Raw genomic sequence first — 17,729 nt, 5'->3', positions numbered from 1 at the left:
AAAGAAGATGTACGTAAAATATATATCTGATGTCTATAAAGAAAAATGCTGATTCTGTTAACAAAGGAAGCATTTTCAATGTAAGGGTGTGTGGTTTGAATCCTGCAATTTCCAGTGAAATGAATGAAATAATTAACATGCAAGTAGGTTCTCCCGATTTTTTTTTTTGTTTTTTTTGCTGGTGTTCTTTTATTCCTCCTTGCAGCAAAGCCTCCCTCCGCGCTCTATCCTGTGTAATGCTGTTCCTGTCCTCTCCTTGCTCTGGTTCCCTGCTGTGTAGGTGACTCTGAAACCCCCCCACCTCCTCCTCTAGGTCTGCCCTCCAGCAGCCTCCTCCCTCCAGACCCTGTGATCTCTGCAGCTGGGGCCCAGGCCCACAATGGTATTTGGACACGTCGCAGTACCATGATGTCTGTGTGTTGACTGTCCCAGCCACTACTTACCCACCAAGCCAAGCCATTGTAACTCTGCTCTCTGAACCAGCTACACCTCCTCCACCCTGCCCGCCCGCCTCTGTCTCCCACATGCTCTCTCCTGTCCGTGTCACGCTCCTCTCTGAACCAGCTCCACCTCCTCCTCCACCCCGCCTCTGTCTCCCACATGCTCTCTCCTGTCCGTGTCACGCTCCTCTCTGAACCAGCTCCACCTCCTCCTCCACCCCGCCTCTGTCTCCCACATGCTCTCTCCCCTGTCCGTGTCACGCTCCTCTCTGAACCAGCTCCACCTCCTCCTCCACCCCGCCTCTGTCTCCCACATGCTCTCTCCCCTGTCCGTGTCACGCTCCTCTCTGAACCAGCTCCACCTCCTCCTCCACCCCGCCTCTGTCTCCCACATGCTCTCTCTCCTGTCTGTGTCACGCTCCTCTCTGAACCAGCTCCACCTCCTCCTCCACCCCGCCTCTGTCTCCCACATGCTCTCTCCCCTGACCGTGTCACGCTCCTCTCTGAACCAGCTCCACCTCCTCCTCCACCCCGCCTCTGTCTCCCACATGCTCTCTCCCCTGTCCGTGTCACGCTCCTCTCTGAACCAGCTCCACCTCCTCCTCCACCCCGCCTCTGTCTCCCACATGCTCTCTCCCCTGTCCGTGTCACGCTCCTCTCTGAACCAGCTCCACCTCCTCCTCCACCCCACCTCTGTCTCCCACGTGCTCTCTCCCCTGACCGTGTCACGCTCCTCTCTGAACCAGCTCCACCTCCTCCTCCACCCCGCCTCTTGTCTCCCACATGCTCTCTCCTGTCCGTGTCACGCTCCTCTCTGAACCAGCTCCACCTCCTCCTCCACCCCACCTCTGTCTCCCACGTGCTCTCTCCCCTGTCTGTGTCACGCTCCTCTCTGTGTCCCTGCGGTGCTAGCCCTGCTCTGTAATAATGTAGCACTGCAGTGCTAGGATGCAGGCCTTCCTTTTCCATCTCACTCGTGTTTTAAAAAACACAGCTGTCATGAAAGTGTTCAAAGATTTTGCATGGATTTCTGTTTACATTGATCCTCATCTGTTTATTTAATTCCAGACAAAGTCCAGACAAAACGGAGTCCCTGTACTAATTGCTGTGTTTTGATGATGATATTTGTTTTTAATTCCGCTATATTATACTGATACAAGCTTGTACTGAAGGTGAAGGTGTTTCCCAGGCCTGCCTCACTAAAACAAAGCGACACACGTCCGCAGGCTGCTAATCCCTGCTCTAGGGCTTGTTTTTCACTCCTCAATAGCTGTCCTGCGTTATACCGCCTGATTTTGAGCATTACGGACCGCCAGTACTTTAGCATCCTGCTCCAGAGTCATTCGTTTTGAAATGTGCAACCAAACCTAAAAAAATACAGAAATATCTTGGGCGGTACGTGTAGTTTGTTAATTAAACTGGTTCCAAGCATTGACATAAAAAAAAGAAAAAAAAAAAAAAACAATGCAAACAAAAGACTCGGTAGCAAGGGCCTGTTTAGTTTTAGACTTGCATAAGGTTAAATATATGCAGCATCACTGTGGCTGGATATTTAGCACATTAGTTCAAGCTGCAGGATAAAGTGTATGTAACCTACACTATTGAATAACATGCGCTTCACACTAGTGGGTTATGCTCAACCTTGTACCTTTTTTCGGCTGTGCTTTTAAAGATCTGCTCTGGTTTGTTTGTGGAGCACCAGTGGGTGTACGTGAATGTCTCCCTGTAGATACGAGCTTCAGCAGCGGCTATTCCTTTGAAATGCAAAGTCATCTTAACTGTTCTCTTTAATGCTCTGTATACTCCTCTACTGTATATTCACCGGCACATATACCTGCAGGGACAGTGATAGGATCGGGAGTCAGAGGGTCTGTTTTGGAGACTGTGTGCTGGAGTAGCCAATTATAAAAGCAAAGCAAATATGACTAAGTACATGTGAAAGCAAGCCAGTGTGCAGCCTGTGTATGTAACTATAACCATCATGACGAACTTAGCAATGTTGAAATCAGGACTGGGGTAGCAGATCATTTAAGGCCGGTGTAAAATGTGTTACTCAGTCATTTTCTCAGAAGACTGTCTCCACGCAGAGTTGAATGTGTCTTATTCGTCGTGATTGAGAATCTGAGGGTTAGTTTTGTCTGGTCTTTCCTGCTTCCCTCCTTCCCGAATGTAAACTATCCTTCATGCATTTCTCTGCAGCGACTGACAAACGTTCAGCTTCCACCATGAATCTGCCCAAGCATTTGGAGTCGCCAATCAGTAAGCGCCTGTCCCACTCCTCCGCGACAATTACCCATTCTCCTGACAGAGGCAAGTGACGCCCCAGTGTGTCTGTCTGTCTGTCTGTCTGTGTCTTGTCTGTCTGTGTGTGTGTGTCTGTCTTTGTGTGTGTGTGTCTGTCTGTCTTTCTGTCTGTGTGGCCCGCAGTCATGCTCTTTTCCCACTAGCTCCTAGATTTGTGCTAACCTTTTGTATCCAACAGATATTTTTTGCTGTTGTATCTAACCCTGCTGCTTAAATCCTGTTGAGAATATAATAACATTGTAACGATTTGCCTGCTGGAATTTGAAGGATCTTTTAATATTTTTTTCAATTCCAGTCCCGTCTATATCGGCACCAGATCTTGTGATGTCCATACAATATTAAAACGTTTTTAAATGAACTGGGGGTTCAGATTTGGCAACAGATTAGGCTTGAAATACAATCGCAAGTAGCTTAATAAATGAGACCGCCCTGTTTTCATTTTGGGAAATGCAACTTTTTACTAAAAAAGGGACTTCTTTCTTTGTTACCTTGAATTATTTAACAGTATGGCTGTCTCCTAGCTTGAACACTTAGACTGCTGTGAGAATAGTGGGTTTGTGTTCTTGATGTGGCTCGATAATGAAGGCAGTTTATACATGGTTCTGTTGGAGTCAGATTGGCCGTGCTGGTCAATAGATACGAGAGCTACAAGAAAGGCTTCCTTTGTGATGCCTGTTATGTTTCAATTGGATCAGCTAAATATGGAACGGTCATAAGCGGTTCTGTTTATCTTTGTTAAAGATACAAATTAATGATATGTGTTAGTCTGGCACAACTGTCTTCTCTCCAAAGAGATCTGTGGGACTGAATGGCAGACTTCTCCTTGGTGTTCCTTCTGTAGCTATCTAGGTCTGTCCTGAACTACCTCGTTGATGGACTATAGATAGATAGATAGATAGATATAACAGTACTTTATTGATTAGCTGTATTTTTAGCTATGCTATTTACCAGGAGGGGTAGAATATACAGCAGATATAATATTTAATATTGTACGCAATTGATAACCGTTTGTAAGTAATTTTCTGCCTCCCTTGACGCAGTCCTGTTGGGATGTCTTTCCTTGCATGCTGTCTCTTCTTCATCTGAACCGCCAGCACTTCTGTTTGGAAGCACCAGCTGTTTATGAGCGTATGTCTTCCAGCTAATTCATAATGAAATAATAATAGAGTATTGGTTCATTTTGAAAATGAAAAATCAGCACTAACATAGATGCCAATACTGATGAGATAGAAGGACGCTGGTTATTGTTTTCGAATTTTGGACTTCATATTGGATTGCAATGCTATAGGGAATCCATTCAGGTTTTGATTCAATGTGAAGACAGGTAGTATTGTTTCCATGGAAGTATTCTGTTTGTTTTCTTTTTATCATTCCAGCTATTGCTTCTAAGTTCATTTTATGTGAATTTTTTTTTTTTTCGGTTTCATTACGGCAGTTTATTTGATCTGTTTTTTGTTTGTGTATTTCATTTGATTTTATTTCTGTGTTTTTTAATTTGCTCTCATCACACAGCTCATCGCTTGCACCTTAGCCCTTTGGAAAACCTACTTGTTAAGCGTCTTTTGACCCCGACGCAGTCTTCGTTAGCCAGGTGCAGAAGTACCACGGCTCTGTATTGTGCAGAGCACTCAGGTAAAGAACAGCCAGGAGAAGGTTATGAAGAACATTGTCCTGGTACTCGTGGCTGTTCTACTGGTCAGCTTGCAAAGAAAACACAACAGCAGATGAGGCGCATTACAAATAACACTAATAAAACATGTCTGTACTAAATGAGTGCATTAGCCTTGCTCTTAGTCCACAATTCATCTACCTGCTATAGCTGAGGTTAAAGAGAGAGATATGTTCATTACATCAGCAGAGCCAATGTCATTTATTTCCATTGGTAATTGAATCAAAATAAATATTGATTTTGTTCCATTGACTTATTCCTATTAAACTCTGGTTTCCGTCTTGTTTTCTTACCAGCTGAGACTGAATTGGGGCAGCTTATTGTGTGCAGAATGGTATATTACAGTTAACATATTGTATCAAATTAATTGTAAATGTTAAAGACCGGTGATGATGGGTTTTTTTTTTGTGAATTTATATATTTTCTCTAACAAAACTGGTGCCTAAAATTGCATGACCAGAAATAGTCCACAAAGATATGCAAGGTTATTTCAGTGCTTCGTAGTCTGATACTGACACTGTATGCACTGTACCCTAACATCGCTTAAATAGGTGACTGGGCCTATACTTGAGTGCATGCTGTTTATTTGTGAAAACGCAGTTACTTCTCAGCTTTCATATGTAACCCCACAGCCGAAGGTGAGTGTGGATGCAGAAGGTGGGGATATGAGCATGCTTTACTATACACCAGCATTGTGACATTGATAGAAACCTGTATTTAAAGCCTTGTAATTCAATTTCAAATAGTGGTTATACAGTACAGAACAGCCAGACTAAATACATAGCTACCTAAACAGCGCATTGAGGCATCATGCCTTTGGTGTGCAGTGGCATTGCAGAGAATTTGAAAACGCTTCACGACAGATTGCTGTTGGAGTTTGGCTAACTAGAGGTTTATTTTCTATTTTTTTTTTTCTGCTTCCCTGTAACTCTTCTTCTTTGCCTTGCTGCTGCTGTTTTGTGTTGTGGTTTTTCCATCTCTTTCTGAACTCTGAACTCTCTAGCGTTGCATGTCTGTCCTCGTGTAGCTCCGTCCAGCCCGCTCAAGTCTCCCTACAAAGCCTCGCCCAGCCGGAAGAAGAACGCCTCCACCTCCCCCAAGTCTCCCGAGGAATCTGGAGGGGCAGCAGCAGCTCCTGACATGCTGAAGGTGAGGACCCTCCTCAAACAGCAGGAGCTCACTGAGATCAGGGGCTCCTCCCAGGAGGGTTCCAGCAGGGTTCCAACAGGGTAGATTTGCAGAAATCTCACAAGCAGAGCAATTCTACTGACAAAGAATCCTATTGTTAAATTATATATATATATAAAAAATCAACAGCTAGTGTTGCAGATCTAGCACTGAGGGATGCGCAGAGCACTGTCACACCTCCTATAGCTCTGTCCAACTTGAGCTCTAAATACTGCACAGTTGGGGGTTAGCATTGTCGACCCCTCAGATTATCAGTGGAGGGAGATTTGACCTAACATGTAAAATGCCTGGATTACCAGACAATCCTCTGACCTAGCTCACTGGAAAGAAATGGCACTTAAAAATGATCGTGTTCTTGCAGCATTTTTATCCTGAAACTAAACCAAATATATACAGTATATTTATATATGTACACACACGCCCATATAGAGGTGATGTAGAGGGCAGGGTCAGTGCTGTGTGTGTGAGAGAGAGGAGTGATTATCCTGATCTAGCACTCTTGCTGCTCTAGACTGAGAAGCTGAAGAAGGAAAAGAGACTCACCTCCCCTGTGCTGGCCTCTCCACTCCACAGACCAGAGTCACCTGCCACTGTATCCAAGAGGTCGTCTTCACCGGCAACACCCAAGTAAGTGATATTACCAGTTAAGCATCTAATAATTACATTGTTACTGAGTGTATGTGACCCTGGGGGGTGGGCACTTAACACGGTTCTACCCATGCCCACCCGAGCCCATGTGAATTTTACAAAACTCTTGGGGCCACAATCACTGTGCATTTATCAGGGGTGCGCTGAAGACCTGGCTCTGGGGTTCAAAGGATTCGAAGCGGGAATGTGGCATTCACTTCTGTGCCCAGCTCCCAAGCACTGCGAGAGTCCACTGCCTCTCCTATTGCTGGGGTCCAGTGGAGTCCAGAGTCCCCAGGGGCTGGGTTCTGTCCCAGTTGATTCAGGAGGTTTCTAATGCTGTGTTCTGGAACGGCTGGCATTGTGTTTTTCAGGTCTGTTTCAAAGACCCGCGCCCACTCTCCCAGCACTGTGAAACAGTACCCCCCCTCTCCCATGAAGCAGCGCGCCTCCGTGAGCACGCACCCAGAGAGCGCCAAGAAGAAGGCAGAGCGAGAGAAAGGGGATGGAGCAGCAGCCCAGGACAGACGGGCCGAGGAGGCCAGAGGCACAGAGAAACCCGACAGAAAAATGACAAAGTCTGAGAGCAGCGACATCGGCGCCAGTGGTAGGTGGAGACACACTTACTGTGCTGGATTGACTGACGGGAACATTTCTATTCAGGTGGCTAGAGGAACGTAGAAATGTCATTTGTTTGACAGATTTACACAGATTTTACAAGTTTTTAGATAAGCATAAAAAAATGCTGTAAGAAAAATAAATACAAAACGGGAATCGCAAACCTTTGTTTGTATTACAGCTACAGCATTCTTTTGTACTTTGGATAAAAATAAAAGATCTTTACAAATTTATAATATTTTCCAGAAATTGCCTCTAGCCATCATCACTGATTTTAATGCCTATAGCCATCATCACTAATCCTATTTCTCTTAATCTCCCTTTACCTGGCTTTGAACCCTGTTTTGAGCCTGTCTGGGGAATCCTAACTGCCAGGCACTGAACAGCCATGCTCATTCCATTCCAATCACATGACAATGTGACCTTTCAGCCGCCTCTATTTTTATTGACCGAGAGTAGGTGGGACTGGCGGAGTTGAAAGGCTGTATTGTCACATGAGTGGAATGCAAAGACCCTAAAATAGTAAGGGTGATATATAAAAAAAAAATTAAAGAAAAATTTAAATCAGTTTTGAAGCTGCTTACTGTTTTTAAAATGCCATGGAGACAAGTTTGAAATGATGGCATTAAACCATCTGTGTTGAAGGAAACCAGGCCTGTTTAACCTCTTGCTGTACACTCTGCTAAGTTATTCATTGTGTACTGAACCGTGTGAGGCCTTGTTTTTAAACTGTCTCTGTGTATCCGTCTCGTCACAGAGGCTTCTCCAGTTACCCCCACTGGGAAAACCATCGCTGGGACCACAGACGCAGAGGAAGCCAGCAAGCTGCTGGCCGAGCGGAGACGCCAGGCTCGCCTTCAGAAAGAACGAGAGGAGCAGGAGAAACGGGAGCAGGAGGAGGCAGAGAGGTAGGCTGTGTCTGTCTGTGTTTCTTGATAGCCAAGTACAGCCAAGTGCTAATGAGATGGCCATTTCCACTTTGGTCACACCTGTTTTTTTTTTTATTATTTCAGTTTTTAGAAATTTTATTAAACACACATTTTAGTTCTTTTAAAGACATCTGTTTCAAAAGAATGGTCATAAAACATACTTTTAAAAAAACGTTCTTTTTAAATAAGTGAGTTCAAGCTTTGTGAACTGTTTAATTGTATAGCGGTACATTTTATGTTTTTAATTGTTTTATCTCAAAGTAAAGGAGTACTCAGTAGTACTTGTAGCCAGACACACACGCAGACGCACACACAGCCGCACGCATACCGTATTGTATATTCTGCTGTGGCTTGCAGGGTCAGTGCCTTTGTGTAAATTGCTGAGCACGCTGGTATCCGATAGTAACAGCATTATTCTGAGTGCACAATTAGGCTGATTGAACAATTTGATAGGTCTATTAACGAGCATTTTGACCCTCAAATCAAGGGTCTGTTTCGTTCTGTTTTTATTTTTCTGCCTAATTGGTTAAGTACAAGCGATTGCACTTCAGCACTGTAATTAAGTGCAAGCTGCTGTAATTGAACAGTCTGGTTAGCTCTGGTTAGCTGTTGAAGTGTTACTGAGCTCTGAACAAACCCCCTGTGCTGCTCTTCACTCATTTGCAGTGTTACTGAGCTCTGAACAAACCCCCTGTCTGTGCTGCTCTTCATTCATTGAAGTGTTACTGGGTGACGCTGCTGCTTCACCCTCGTGTCTCTGCTCTGTGTGTGATGCTGCTGCTTCACCCTCGTGTCTCTGTGTGTGACGCTGCTGCTTCACCCTCGTGTCTCTGCTCTGTGTGTGACGCTGCTGCTTCACCCTCGTGTCTCTGCTCTGTGTGTGACGCTGCTGCTTCACCCTCGTGTCTCTGCTCTGTGTGTGACGCTGCTGCTTCACCCTCGTGTCTCTGTGTGTGACGCTGCTGCTTCACCCTCGTGTCTCTGCTCTGTGTGTGACGCTGCTGCTTCACCCTCGTGTCTCTGTGTGTGACGCTGCTGCTTCACCCTCGTGTCTCTGCTCTGTGTGTGACGCTGCTGCTTCACCCTCGTGTCTCTGCTCTGTGTGTGACGCTGCTGCTTCACCCTCGTGTCTCTGCTCTGTGTGTGACGCTGCTGCTTCACCCTCGTGTCTCTGTGTGTGACGCTGCTGCTTCACCCTCGTGTCTCTGCTCTGTGTGTGACGCTGCTGCTTCACCCTCGTGTCTCTGTGTGTGACGCTGCTGCTTCACCCTCGTGTCTCTGCTCTGTGTGACGCTGCTGCTTCACCCTCATGTCTGCTCTGTGTGTGACGCTGCTGCTTCACCCTCGTGTCCGTGTGTGACGCTGCTGCTTCACCCTCGTGTCCGTGTGTGACGCTGCTGCTTCACCCTCGTGTCTGTGCTGTGTGTGACGCTGCTGCTTCACCCTCGTGTCTCTGCTCTGTGATGCTGCTGCTTCACCCTCATGTCTGCTCTGTGTGACGCTGCTGCTTCACCCTCGTGTCTCTGTGTGTGATGCTGCTGCTTCACCCTCGTGTCTCTGCTCTGTGTGACGCTGCTGCTTCACCCTCGTGTCTCTGTGTGTGACGCTGCTGCTTCACCCTCGTGTCTCTGCTCTGTGTGACGCTGCTGCTTCACCCTCATGTCTGCTCTGTGTGTGATGCTGCTGCTTCACCCTCGTGTCTCTGTGTGTGACGCTGCTGCTTCACCCTTGTGTCTGTGCTCTGTGTGTGACGCTGCTGCTTCACCCTCATGTCTGCTCTGTGTGACGCTGCTGCTTCACCCTCGTGTCCCTGTGTGTGACGCTGCTGCTTCACCCTCGTGTCTCTGCTGTGTGTGACGCTGCTGCTTCACCCTCGTGTCTCTGCTCTGTGATGCTGCTGCTTCACCCTCATGTCTGCTCTGTGTGACGCTGCTGCTTCACCCTCGTGTCTCTGTGTGTGATGCTGCTGCTTCACCCTCGTGTCTCTGCTCTGTGTGACGCTGCTGCTTCACCCTCGTGTCTGTGTGTGACGCTGCTGCTTCACCCTCGTGTCTCTGCTCTGTGTGACGCTGCTGCTTCACCCTCATGTCTGCTCTGTGTGTGATGCTGCTGCTTCACCCTCGTGTCTCTGTGTGTGACGCTGCTGCTTCACCCTCGTGTCTCTGCTCTGTGTGTGACGCTGCTGCTTCAGCCTCTTGTCTGTGTGTGATGTTGCTGCTTCACCCTCGTGTCTCTGTGTGTGATGCTGCTGCTTCACCCTCGTGTCTGTGTGTGACGCTGCTGCTTCACCCTTGTGTCTGTGCTCTGTGTGTGACGCTGCTGCTTCACTCTCGTGACTGCTCTGTGTGTGACGCTGCTGCTTCACCCTCGTGTCTCTGCTCTGTGTGTGATGCTGCTGCTTCAGCCTCTTGTCTGTGTGTGACGCTGCTGCTTCACCCTCGCGTCTGCTCTGTGTGACGCTGCTGCTTCACCCTCGTGTCTCTGTGTGTGATGCTGCTGCTTCACCCTCGTGTCTCTGCTCTGTGTGTGACGCTGCTGCTTCACCCTTGTGTCTGCTCTGTGTGACGCTGCTGCTTCACCCTTGTGTCTCTGCTCTGTGATGCTGCTGCTTCACCCTCGTGTCTCTGCTCTGTGATGCTGCTGCTTCACCCTCATGTCTGCTCTGTGTGACGCTGCTGCTTCACCCTCGTGTCTCTGTGTGTGATGCTGCTGCTTCACCCTCGTGTCTCTGTGTGTGATGCTGCTGCTTCACCCTCGTGTCTCTGCTCTGTGATGCTGCTGCTTCACCCTCGTGTCTCTGCTCTGTGATGCTGCTGCTTCACCCTCATGTCTGCTCTGTGTGACGCTGCTGCTTCACCCTCGTGTCTCTGTGTGTGATGCTGCTGCTTCACCCTCGTGTCTCTGTGTGTGATGCTGCTGCTTCACCCTCGTGTCTCTGCTCTGTGTGTGACGCTGCTGCTTCACCCTTGTGTCTGCTCTGTGTGACGCTGCTGCTTCACCCTTGTGTCTCTGCTCTGTGATGCTGCTGCTTCACCCTCGTGTCTCTGCTCTGTGATGCTGCTGCTTCACCCTCATGTCTGCTCTGTGTGACGCTGCTGCTTCACCCTCGTGTCTCTGTGTGTGATGCTGCTGCTTCACCCTCGTGTCTCTGTGTGTGATGCTGCTGCTTCACCCTCGTGTCTCTGCTCTGTGTGTGACGCTGCTGCTTCACCCTTGTGTCTGCTCTGTGTGACGCTGCTGCTTCACCCTTGTGTCTCTGCTCTGTGATGCTGCTGCTTCACCCTCGTGTCTCTGCTCTGTGATGCTGCTGCTTCACCCTCATGTCTGCTCTGTGTGACGCTGCTGCTTCACCCTCGTGTCTCTGTGTGTGATGCTGCTGCTTCACCCTCGTGTCTCTGCTCTGTGTGTGACGCTGCTGCTTCACCCTTGTGTCTCTGCTCTGTGATGCTGCTGCTTCACCCTCGCGTCTGCTCTGTGTGTGATGCTGCTGCTTCACCCTCGCGTCTGCTCTGTGTGACGCTGCTGCTTCACCCTCGTGTCTCTGTGTGTGACGCTGCTGCTTCACCCTCGTGTCTCTGTGTGTGACGCTGCTGCTTCACCCTCGTGTCTCTGTGTGTGATGCTGCTGCTTCACCCTGATGTCTCTGTGTGCAGGGTGAAGGCGGAGGAGCTGCGCAGGAAGATGGCGGAGGAGCGAGCGCGGCAGGAGGAAGCGGCTCGCCAGGCCGAGGAGGAGCGGAGGCAGGAGGAGGAGAGGAGACAGAAGAGGGAAGAGGAGGAGAGACTGAGGAGGGAGCAGCAGGACAGGGAGATGCAGGCTCAGCTGGAGAGAGAGGCCAGTAACGCAGCTTGAGAAACGCATTTTGTTTGTGTTTGCATGCGCTGTACAGTGTAACTATGAAAGTTACTGGGTTGGCCTTCCCTCAAACAGAACATTGATGCTGCAGTAGTGTCTTATGGCAAATCAGAGTTTGGAATAAGATTTCATGCACCCAGTACAAAATTCAGGTTGTGATTTTTTGTTCTTGTAGTTCTGAGACACATGTGTTCAGTGGCAAAAATGTAATTGTTTCGTATTTGTTCACATAACCAAATTTATTAATGACTGTTTCTTTATGCAAAGGAAACAAATGCATACATTCTACAGTACAAGAGAGTGTTTCTCTCCTTTCTTTACTAGGTATTTGGATGGGGCACTGGGTTTACTTATTTACTTAGTCTATATGCTACTTGGTATACTTTTCTTTTGTAGCTAGTACAAAATTGAACAGCTATAAAAAAACTTAAAAAAACTGTGTCTCTTGGAATGTGCCGTTCCAGAGCAGGTGTCTTCAGTCCTGTAGGTACCCTGGTAGTGTGTGGGAGGTCTCCTGTATTGAACTCTGCTCTCGTTCCCCTCCCTGCAGAGGGAAGAGGCTGAGCTGAAGGCCCAGGAGGCAGCCGAGCGTTTCCGGCAGGAGAGAGAGCAGCTCAAGCTGCAGGTGGAGCAGGAGAGGCTGCAGAGGAAGAAGGTGAAAAGCAGAGTTCAGCAACTCCACTTCATCAACATGCCTTTTCTAGAAAGGGTTAATGGAATGTTCAGTTTTGCATTTTGTGTCGTGGGTTTCGAGAAGGCTGATTCAGTGCTGCCTGGCAATACTCCCACGCCTTGCAGTAAGCAAGCTGGCAGAAAACACGTCCTGACCTGAGCCAAGAAACTGATACAGCAATCTTAAACGATCAGTTTAAGGGCTGGACACAAAAGGAATGCCTTATAATAGTATCTGTGTGTCCTGCAGCTTCGATTCTCCCAATTCATTAATAAACCCTCCACTGAGAGGATAATTGTCATGTTAACACTTTCAAATAATGGCCGCATATAAGTAATGAATTTCGGCTGAATCCATCTGGAACAACACCTGAATATCTTCTGCACTTCCTCAGAGTTCTGAAGTCATTCAAGTGTATTTAATTACTCGTGTTTTCTCCATTTCTTTTAACACATGGTGTAGCTCACATGTATAACACATGCATTCAGGGGATTGAGAGAAGTGCTCATTCATGCAGGAATTGTCGCATTGTCATTTGTGAAGCACAGTTTCTCACTGGAATATTTATTCCCCTTCCACTTTCAGAGGATCGAAGAGATTATGAAGAGAACAAGAAAGAGTGACATTTGCGACACAAAGGTAAACATCTCCAAAAAGAGAAACTGTTCTTTTTTAACCCTTAAATGGTGGGTGGGGTAGAATTGCGTAACTCATGAGGTGGGGTTCATATGACCCCATATATGAATTGATCACTATCAATAGACACAGGTTTCATGGAACCATCTGCAAACCCTTTTACATAAGCGCTGACAGTAAGCACAGAGTTTTGAATTGAATCGGTTTCTTCATAGCAAACGCCTTTTCACGTGTCCTACATGAAAACTCAGTGGTCTTGTCTGCACCCTGTGAACAGACATGGGTTTGTCTCTCATGCCTCTAAATCTGAAAAATGACAGCAAGCAAGATGCGCTCTGTGCCACTTTGACAGCATGCAGAATGACAGTTAAAGCAAGGCATGTACAGCATGCTTTGTAAGAGTCTAGTAGCTTGAAGGTGTAAAAGGGGTGGGCAGTAAGCTCAGCCTAATAAAACAAGGCACATACTGAGACATAGCCCTGGGGTCCAATAGACCCCACCTCCCCACTGTAGTATGAGCAATGGAGATGTGACGTCCTCTCTTTTGATTCCTGCGTTCAGCAGAAGACTGAAGAGCAGCCGGCTGTGGAGCTCCTCAAACCGGTCCAGACTGTGATCCCTGAAGAGCAAGGTATGCCATCCAAGGCTGCTGGGTTGAGACTAGGCCTGCGTGGTACAACTCTCTTCCTGTGGGTGTGGCGGCTCATTCTGCCAGCCTCTTCAGCGTGTACCTTTCTGAAAGCTCCCGGCATCTTGTGCCCTTCCTGAAATACTGCAGACTTGCTGTGATACCCAAGTGTTGTTACTACATTACTAAGCAAGCAACACCTACAGTGTGATGGTTTTGTTTGTAGCTGGCTGATGGGTTACAGATACATACTGAAACTTTTAAAGGGATACTTTTTATTGTAATTCTGCGTTTCTGTAGAATTTCTTGATGGCTGTATCTGCTTAGGTTATTTATTTACCAGTGGGGTGGTTTTTAGAAATTTGTAATTTCTGATTTAAGCAGCTCTACGGATATTAAAGTGCTGTGCATGATAAACGCTGTTGTGTTTAAATCCAGTCAATGGACAGATCACGAGCGAGGAGCAGAAGACTTCAGAGGAATGTGTCTCGGAAACCTCTTATTCTGAAATGACTTTCAAAGAACTGAACCCAGTCCCTCCTCTGATTAACCTTAACCCCATCGTGGTGAAATCTCCAAGCCTCTACGATTGCACCGACGAGGTCCAGTCCATGGATGTCAGGTAAGGACAGACAGAGGGGTGATGCTGCAGCCTACCTATCACACCATGCCAACACAGATACAGACACAGCACTGCAGCTTATGGAAGGGTCCAGGACATGCAAGTACCTTTGCTTAGACAACCTACAGCCAATTAGAAATGAGGGTATACTGTGATTCTGGAGTGTCTATTCACTGCCTGTGTAAACGGCTATGGCCGCATTATTTCCCTGTTTTACAGAAATATTCCATCAAACGTATTTTCTCTTGCACTGCTGTGTTCCAGTTGGTTATGTACAGTCACTTATTTTAGTTATCTAAACTGGCAGTATTTGGAGCCATCGCACTATTTAGGTCTCAAGGTGGTGGTGGTGGTGGTGAATACATTAGGTTGCAACAGGATTTGTGCTAGCCACACAGCACCATGTAGTGGGCCACACTGCAGTACCTGCTAAAGACCATTTAAAAAGAAATAATCCCTCAAATAGCAGGCCGCCTACTGACATGTCTGCAAGTATTTATAAACACCTTTCTTATTCCTCTCGGCTAAAAGCCGTTCCTTTTACTGGTGATTGGCTACACAACTCAACCAAGGTTTTTCATTGGCTGAGTGGGGCACTTCCCTTGTGCAGTTCTACAAAGGAGGAGTAAAAAGGAAAATCTGAGGGATCTGCCAAACTATGGTATTTGTCTCCCAGCACCTTTTTAAGTCTCCTTTTTAAACTTTAAGAAGTGCTTCCAGGAATAGGAAAGGCAGTTCTAAAGGAAAGTCCAGTCTGACTTCCGTGTCTCCTGTAATCTAGTCAGAACTTTGTTCCCTCCAGCCCCGTGTCCAAGGAGGAGCTGATCTCAATCCCAGAGTTCTCTCCCATCAACGAGATCCATCACATCGGGATGAGCAACGCCAAGGCCATCGAGGACCTGCTGGACCTCACCGGACACATGGCATACCCCATGACCACCAGCGAGACCCTGGCTCTAGGGGACCTCAATAAGAACCTCATCGAAGGCTTCTGCAGTTCAGGGCAGGACAGCCAGCTCATCGAATCCTTAGCACAGTCCATCGACAAAGCCTCTCTCCAATAGCCAGGTACTGTGCGCCCAGCCGTTTTGAAATGTACAAACCTACAGCTATGGCTGAAAGTTGTCTCAATCCAAAAATTCCAGGTGATGTGAAATCTGCTATATTAGTTCAGACGATGGCACTGAACTCATTTCTTTTTTTCCCCCGTGTTTTCAGAGTTCCTGAGCACTTGCACCATGCTGCTTCAGGCAGACCTCCGAGCTGTGGCGTAGTCTGAAGGCCGTGTCATCTAAAGAAGCTTCCTCCCCTCCCTTCTGTGCTCCTCATACACTGCAGCAGAGCACCATTGCTGAATGTACGTTTTATTTTCCTCTGAAACGGTGCCCTGCTGAATGTGCTAATGTGGGTGGAGCTCCTGAATAATGGGACTGCGATTGATTGCTCTGATTCAGGGATGCCTGCTTGTGCAGTGGGGACTCTGGGACTAGAAGAATCACCTTGTTTTAAAAACATCTCATCAATTAACTCGCTTCACTGTGGCTTTTAACATTTTGTATTTTTTTTGTCATGTGGATTTTATTTCTTCCAAGTATTTTAGCGAGCATGTGACGTTTTTATATTTATTTTCTAAAGAAAAAAAAACAAGTGTGTTAGAAGCGTTCTGATTGTGTGCCTGTTTTTACAATGTGTTGGATAGTTTTGTTTTTTTGTGCGTGTGCAATAGTGAAGAGTCGACGTGACGGAGACACTTTATAAAAACACTGCTGGGGGTTTAGCATCTTAACAGCAGAAGATTATTCCAGAGATGTAAATTTAGAGTCCGTCAGGAATGACTGTATATTAGATTACCTGACACTTGCCCACCACTAAACGCATCCTAACTCGCCTCATTCCTGCTCTGCAGTACAGCTGTAGCACTAAACAGTTTTTCCTGGACTGTCTTTTAAAGAGTACATTAACAGAAGCATCATCATTGTCAATGAGGCTGGCATGCACCCCTCCTTCCGCAGTCATCTTGATCCTTCATTAGCTAATGTGTTACGGGAGTCTCTTGATCACTTCCACTTTAATATTTTTGGCTGACTGAGGCATAGCGATGGCCAGACAGTTCTCATTTAAAGAGCGATAAAGAAGCAAAACAGAAAACGACTGTTTTAACACCAGATTGCAGACCACACCAGTATTTGCGTGTTCGTTAAATATGTTTAATTGCTTGCTCAACAGCCATTTGCTGTTCTCCTCTGAAGCCAATGAGCCATGCGTTGGCCAGCCCCAGCCCACAACCATTACCTAATAATGATGCTGTAGTGGAACTGTGCTGAATAAAAGGGGGGGGGGGAATGCATCGCTCCACGGGCGCGTGCCCAGCAGGCTGGTGTGATCCATGCGTTTCTGCCATACATAGTTTAGACCCACATCTTCCGACGTTAAGCTTAACTACAACAAGTGCTTGTCGTCCTGTGTGGTGTTGGGTATATTAAAGGGAAGAACTCTGCTCAAAACGGTTCTACATTCACAATTGATACAGTATAAAGCTACGTATGGTTAGATATTGTCAAATGCATTACCTATATAGCTGTATTTTTGACACTGCTTTCTAGAAAGGCACCGATTTTCACCATCCTTAAAGACGCTAAACTTAGAAAACTAGACCTGTACCCATTGCTTTGCTTCAGTGGGACAGACTTGCGGAGTGTAGCATGTGTGCTCTATACTATGCTGTATTTCAGGTCACCTGAGTTTCCTATTTTTTCTAAGTAGTTACAGTCCTAGTCATATGAGGAATTACATTTTCTCTTTCTGTTTTAAATGTGCAATGCTTATTCGACAATATTTCCAAAGTGGTTAAGGTCTACCAGAGATACAAGATGGCAGGTAAAGAAGTACTTGGAATATTTCAATGTTAGCTTCAGCTTCTTAATTCAGCCTGAGCATTAATTAAACACGTGTTATGAATTTGTGGCGTGCGTGTCAGAACATGTGTGCGTGTTTTTTTTTGTTTTTTTTTTCATGTAATTTAAAAAATATGGCCTACCAGTTCAAACAAAACCAGTTTACTTGAAGTGTGGTGTGATGCTGGAGTCTTCCAAACATGGCTTTGTAACACGAGAATGTTTCACGAAGAGGTTGTGGTGACGTCGTTCTGTATCTGCAAAATGCAATACGTTGCAATTTGTGTTAGTGTAATTATTGTAAACATGGTGCGTATTACCCTTGCATGAAATCTGCAGCATGTGCACATAATAAAGCAATCCTCCTTTAAAGTGGCTCTTGTGGGTTTACATTTTTTTGTAACTTAAGTCCAGGTGCGATTCTGTAAGTGTGTATGTTTTAGAGATAAGGGACACATATACATATACATATACATATATATAAAGATTTCAAATGCAAAATGACAGAAATCCCACCCTACTCATGCTTGCTCAGAGACGTCTGGTAAAATAAAAAGGTAAAGTATGCTTCTAACTTTATTAAACATGCCAAATAAAAAGTAACGGTGGTAAATGCATTGTAGATAAAGCCCTGAAAATACCTTTG

The 17,729-nt window shown here is 46.4% G+C and overlaps 1 protein-coding gene across 14 annotated transcripts in view; it reads left to right on the top strand.

The window, feature by feature from the left end:
- The window catches only part of LOC117407139 (MAP7 domain-containing protein 2-like), a 38,297-nt gene extending 20,842 nt beyond the window's left edge, over window positions 1-17,455 (top strand). For 6 of the 14 annotated variants that reach the window (XM_059030754.1, XM_059030752.1, XM_059030747.1 and 3 more), the window contains 14 exons: window positions 281-382; window positions 2,640-2,750; window positions 4,257-4,376; window positions 5,417-5,562; window positions 6,113-6,228; window positions 6,603-6,835; window positions 7,604-7,754; window positions 11,429-11,609; window positions 12,181-12,285; window positions 12,889-12,942; window positions 13,501-13,570; window positions 14,006-14,189; window positions 14,992-15,257; window positions 15,408-17,455. In XM_059030754.1, coding sequence (XP_058886737.1) covers window positions 281-382; window positions 2,640-2,750; window positions 4,257-4,376; window positions 5,417-5,562; window positions 6,113-6,228; window positions 6,603-6,835; window positions 7,604-7,754; window positions 11,429-11,609; window positions 12,181-12,285; window positions 12,889-12,942; window positions 13,501-13,570; window positions 14,006-14,189; window positions 14,992-15,253 — 1,835 coding nt within the window. In that variant the 3' untranslated portion in view covers window positions 15,254-15,257; window positions 15,408-17,455. The remainder of the gene's footprint in view (window positions 1-280; window positions 383-2,639; window positions 2,751-4,256; window positions 4,377-5,416; window positions 5,563-6,112; window positions 6,229-6,602; window positions 6,836-7,603; window positions 7,755-11,428; window positions 11,610-12,180; window positions 12,286-12,888; window positions 12,943-13,500; window positions 13,571-14,005; window positions 14,190-14,991; window positions 15,258-15,407) is intronic. The other 8 variants (XM_059030748.1, XM_059030746.1, XM_059030750.1 and 5 more) reach the window with 8 other exon arrangements.
- The last annotated feature ends 274 nt before the right edge of the window (window positions 17,456-17,729 follow it).

Source organism: Acipenser ruthenus, chromosome 9, assembly GCF_902713425.1.
Source record: "Acipenser ruthenus chromosome 9, fAciRut3.2 maternal haplotype, whole genome shotgun sequence".
Classification (NCBI taxonomy): Eukaryota; Metazoa; Chordata; class Actinopteri; order Acipenseriformes; family Acipenseridae; genus Acipenser; species Acipenser ruthenus.
This window is presented reverse-complemented; position numbering and strand designations above follow the sequence as displayed.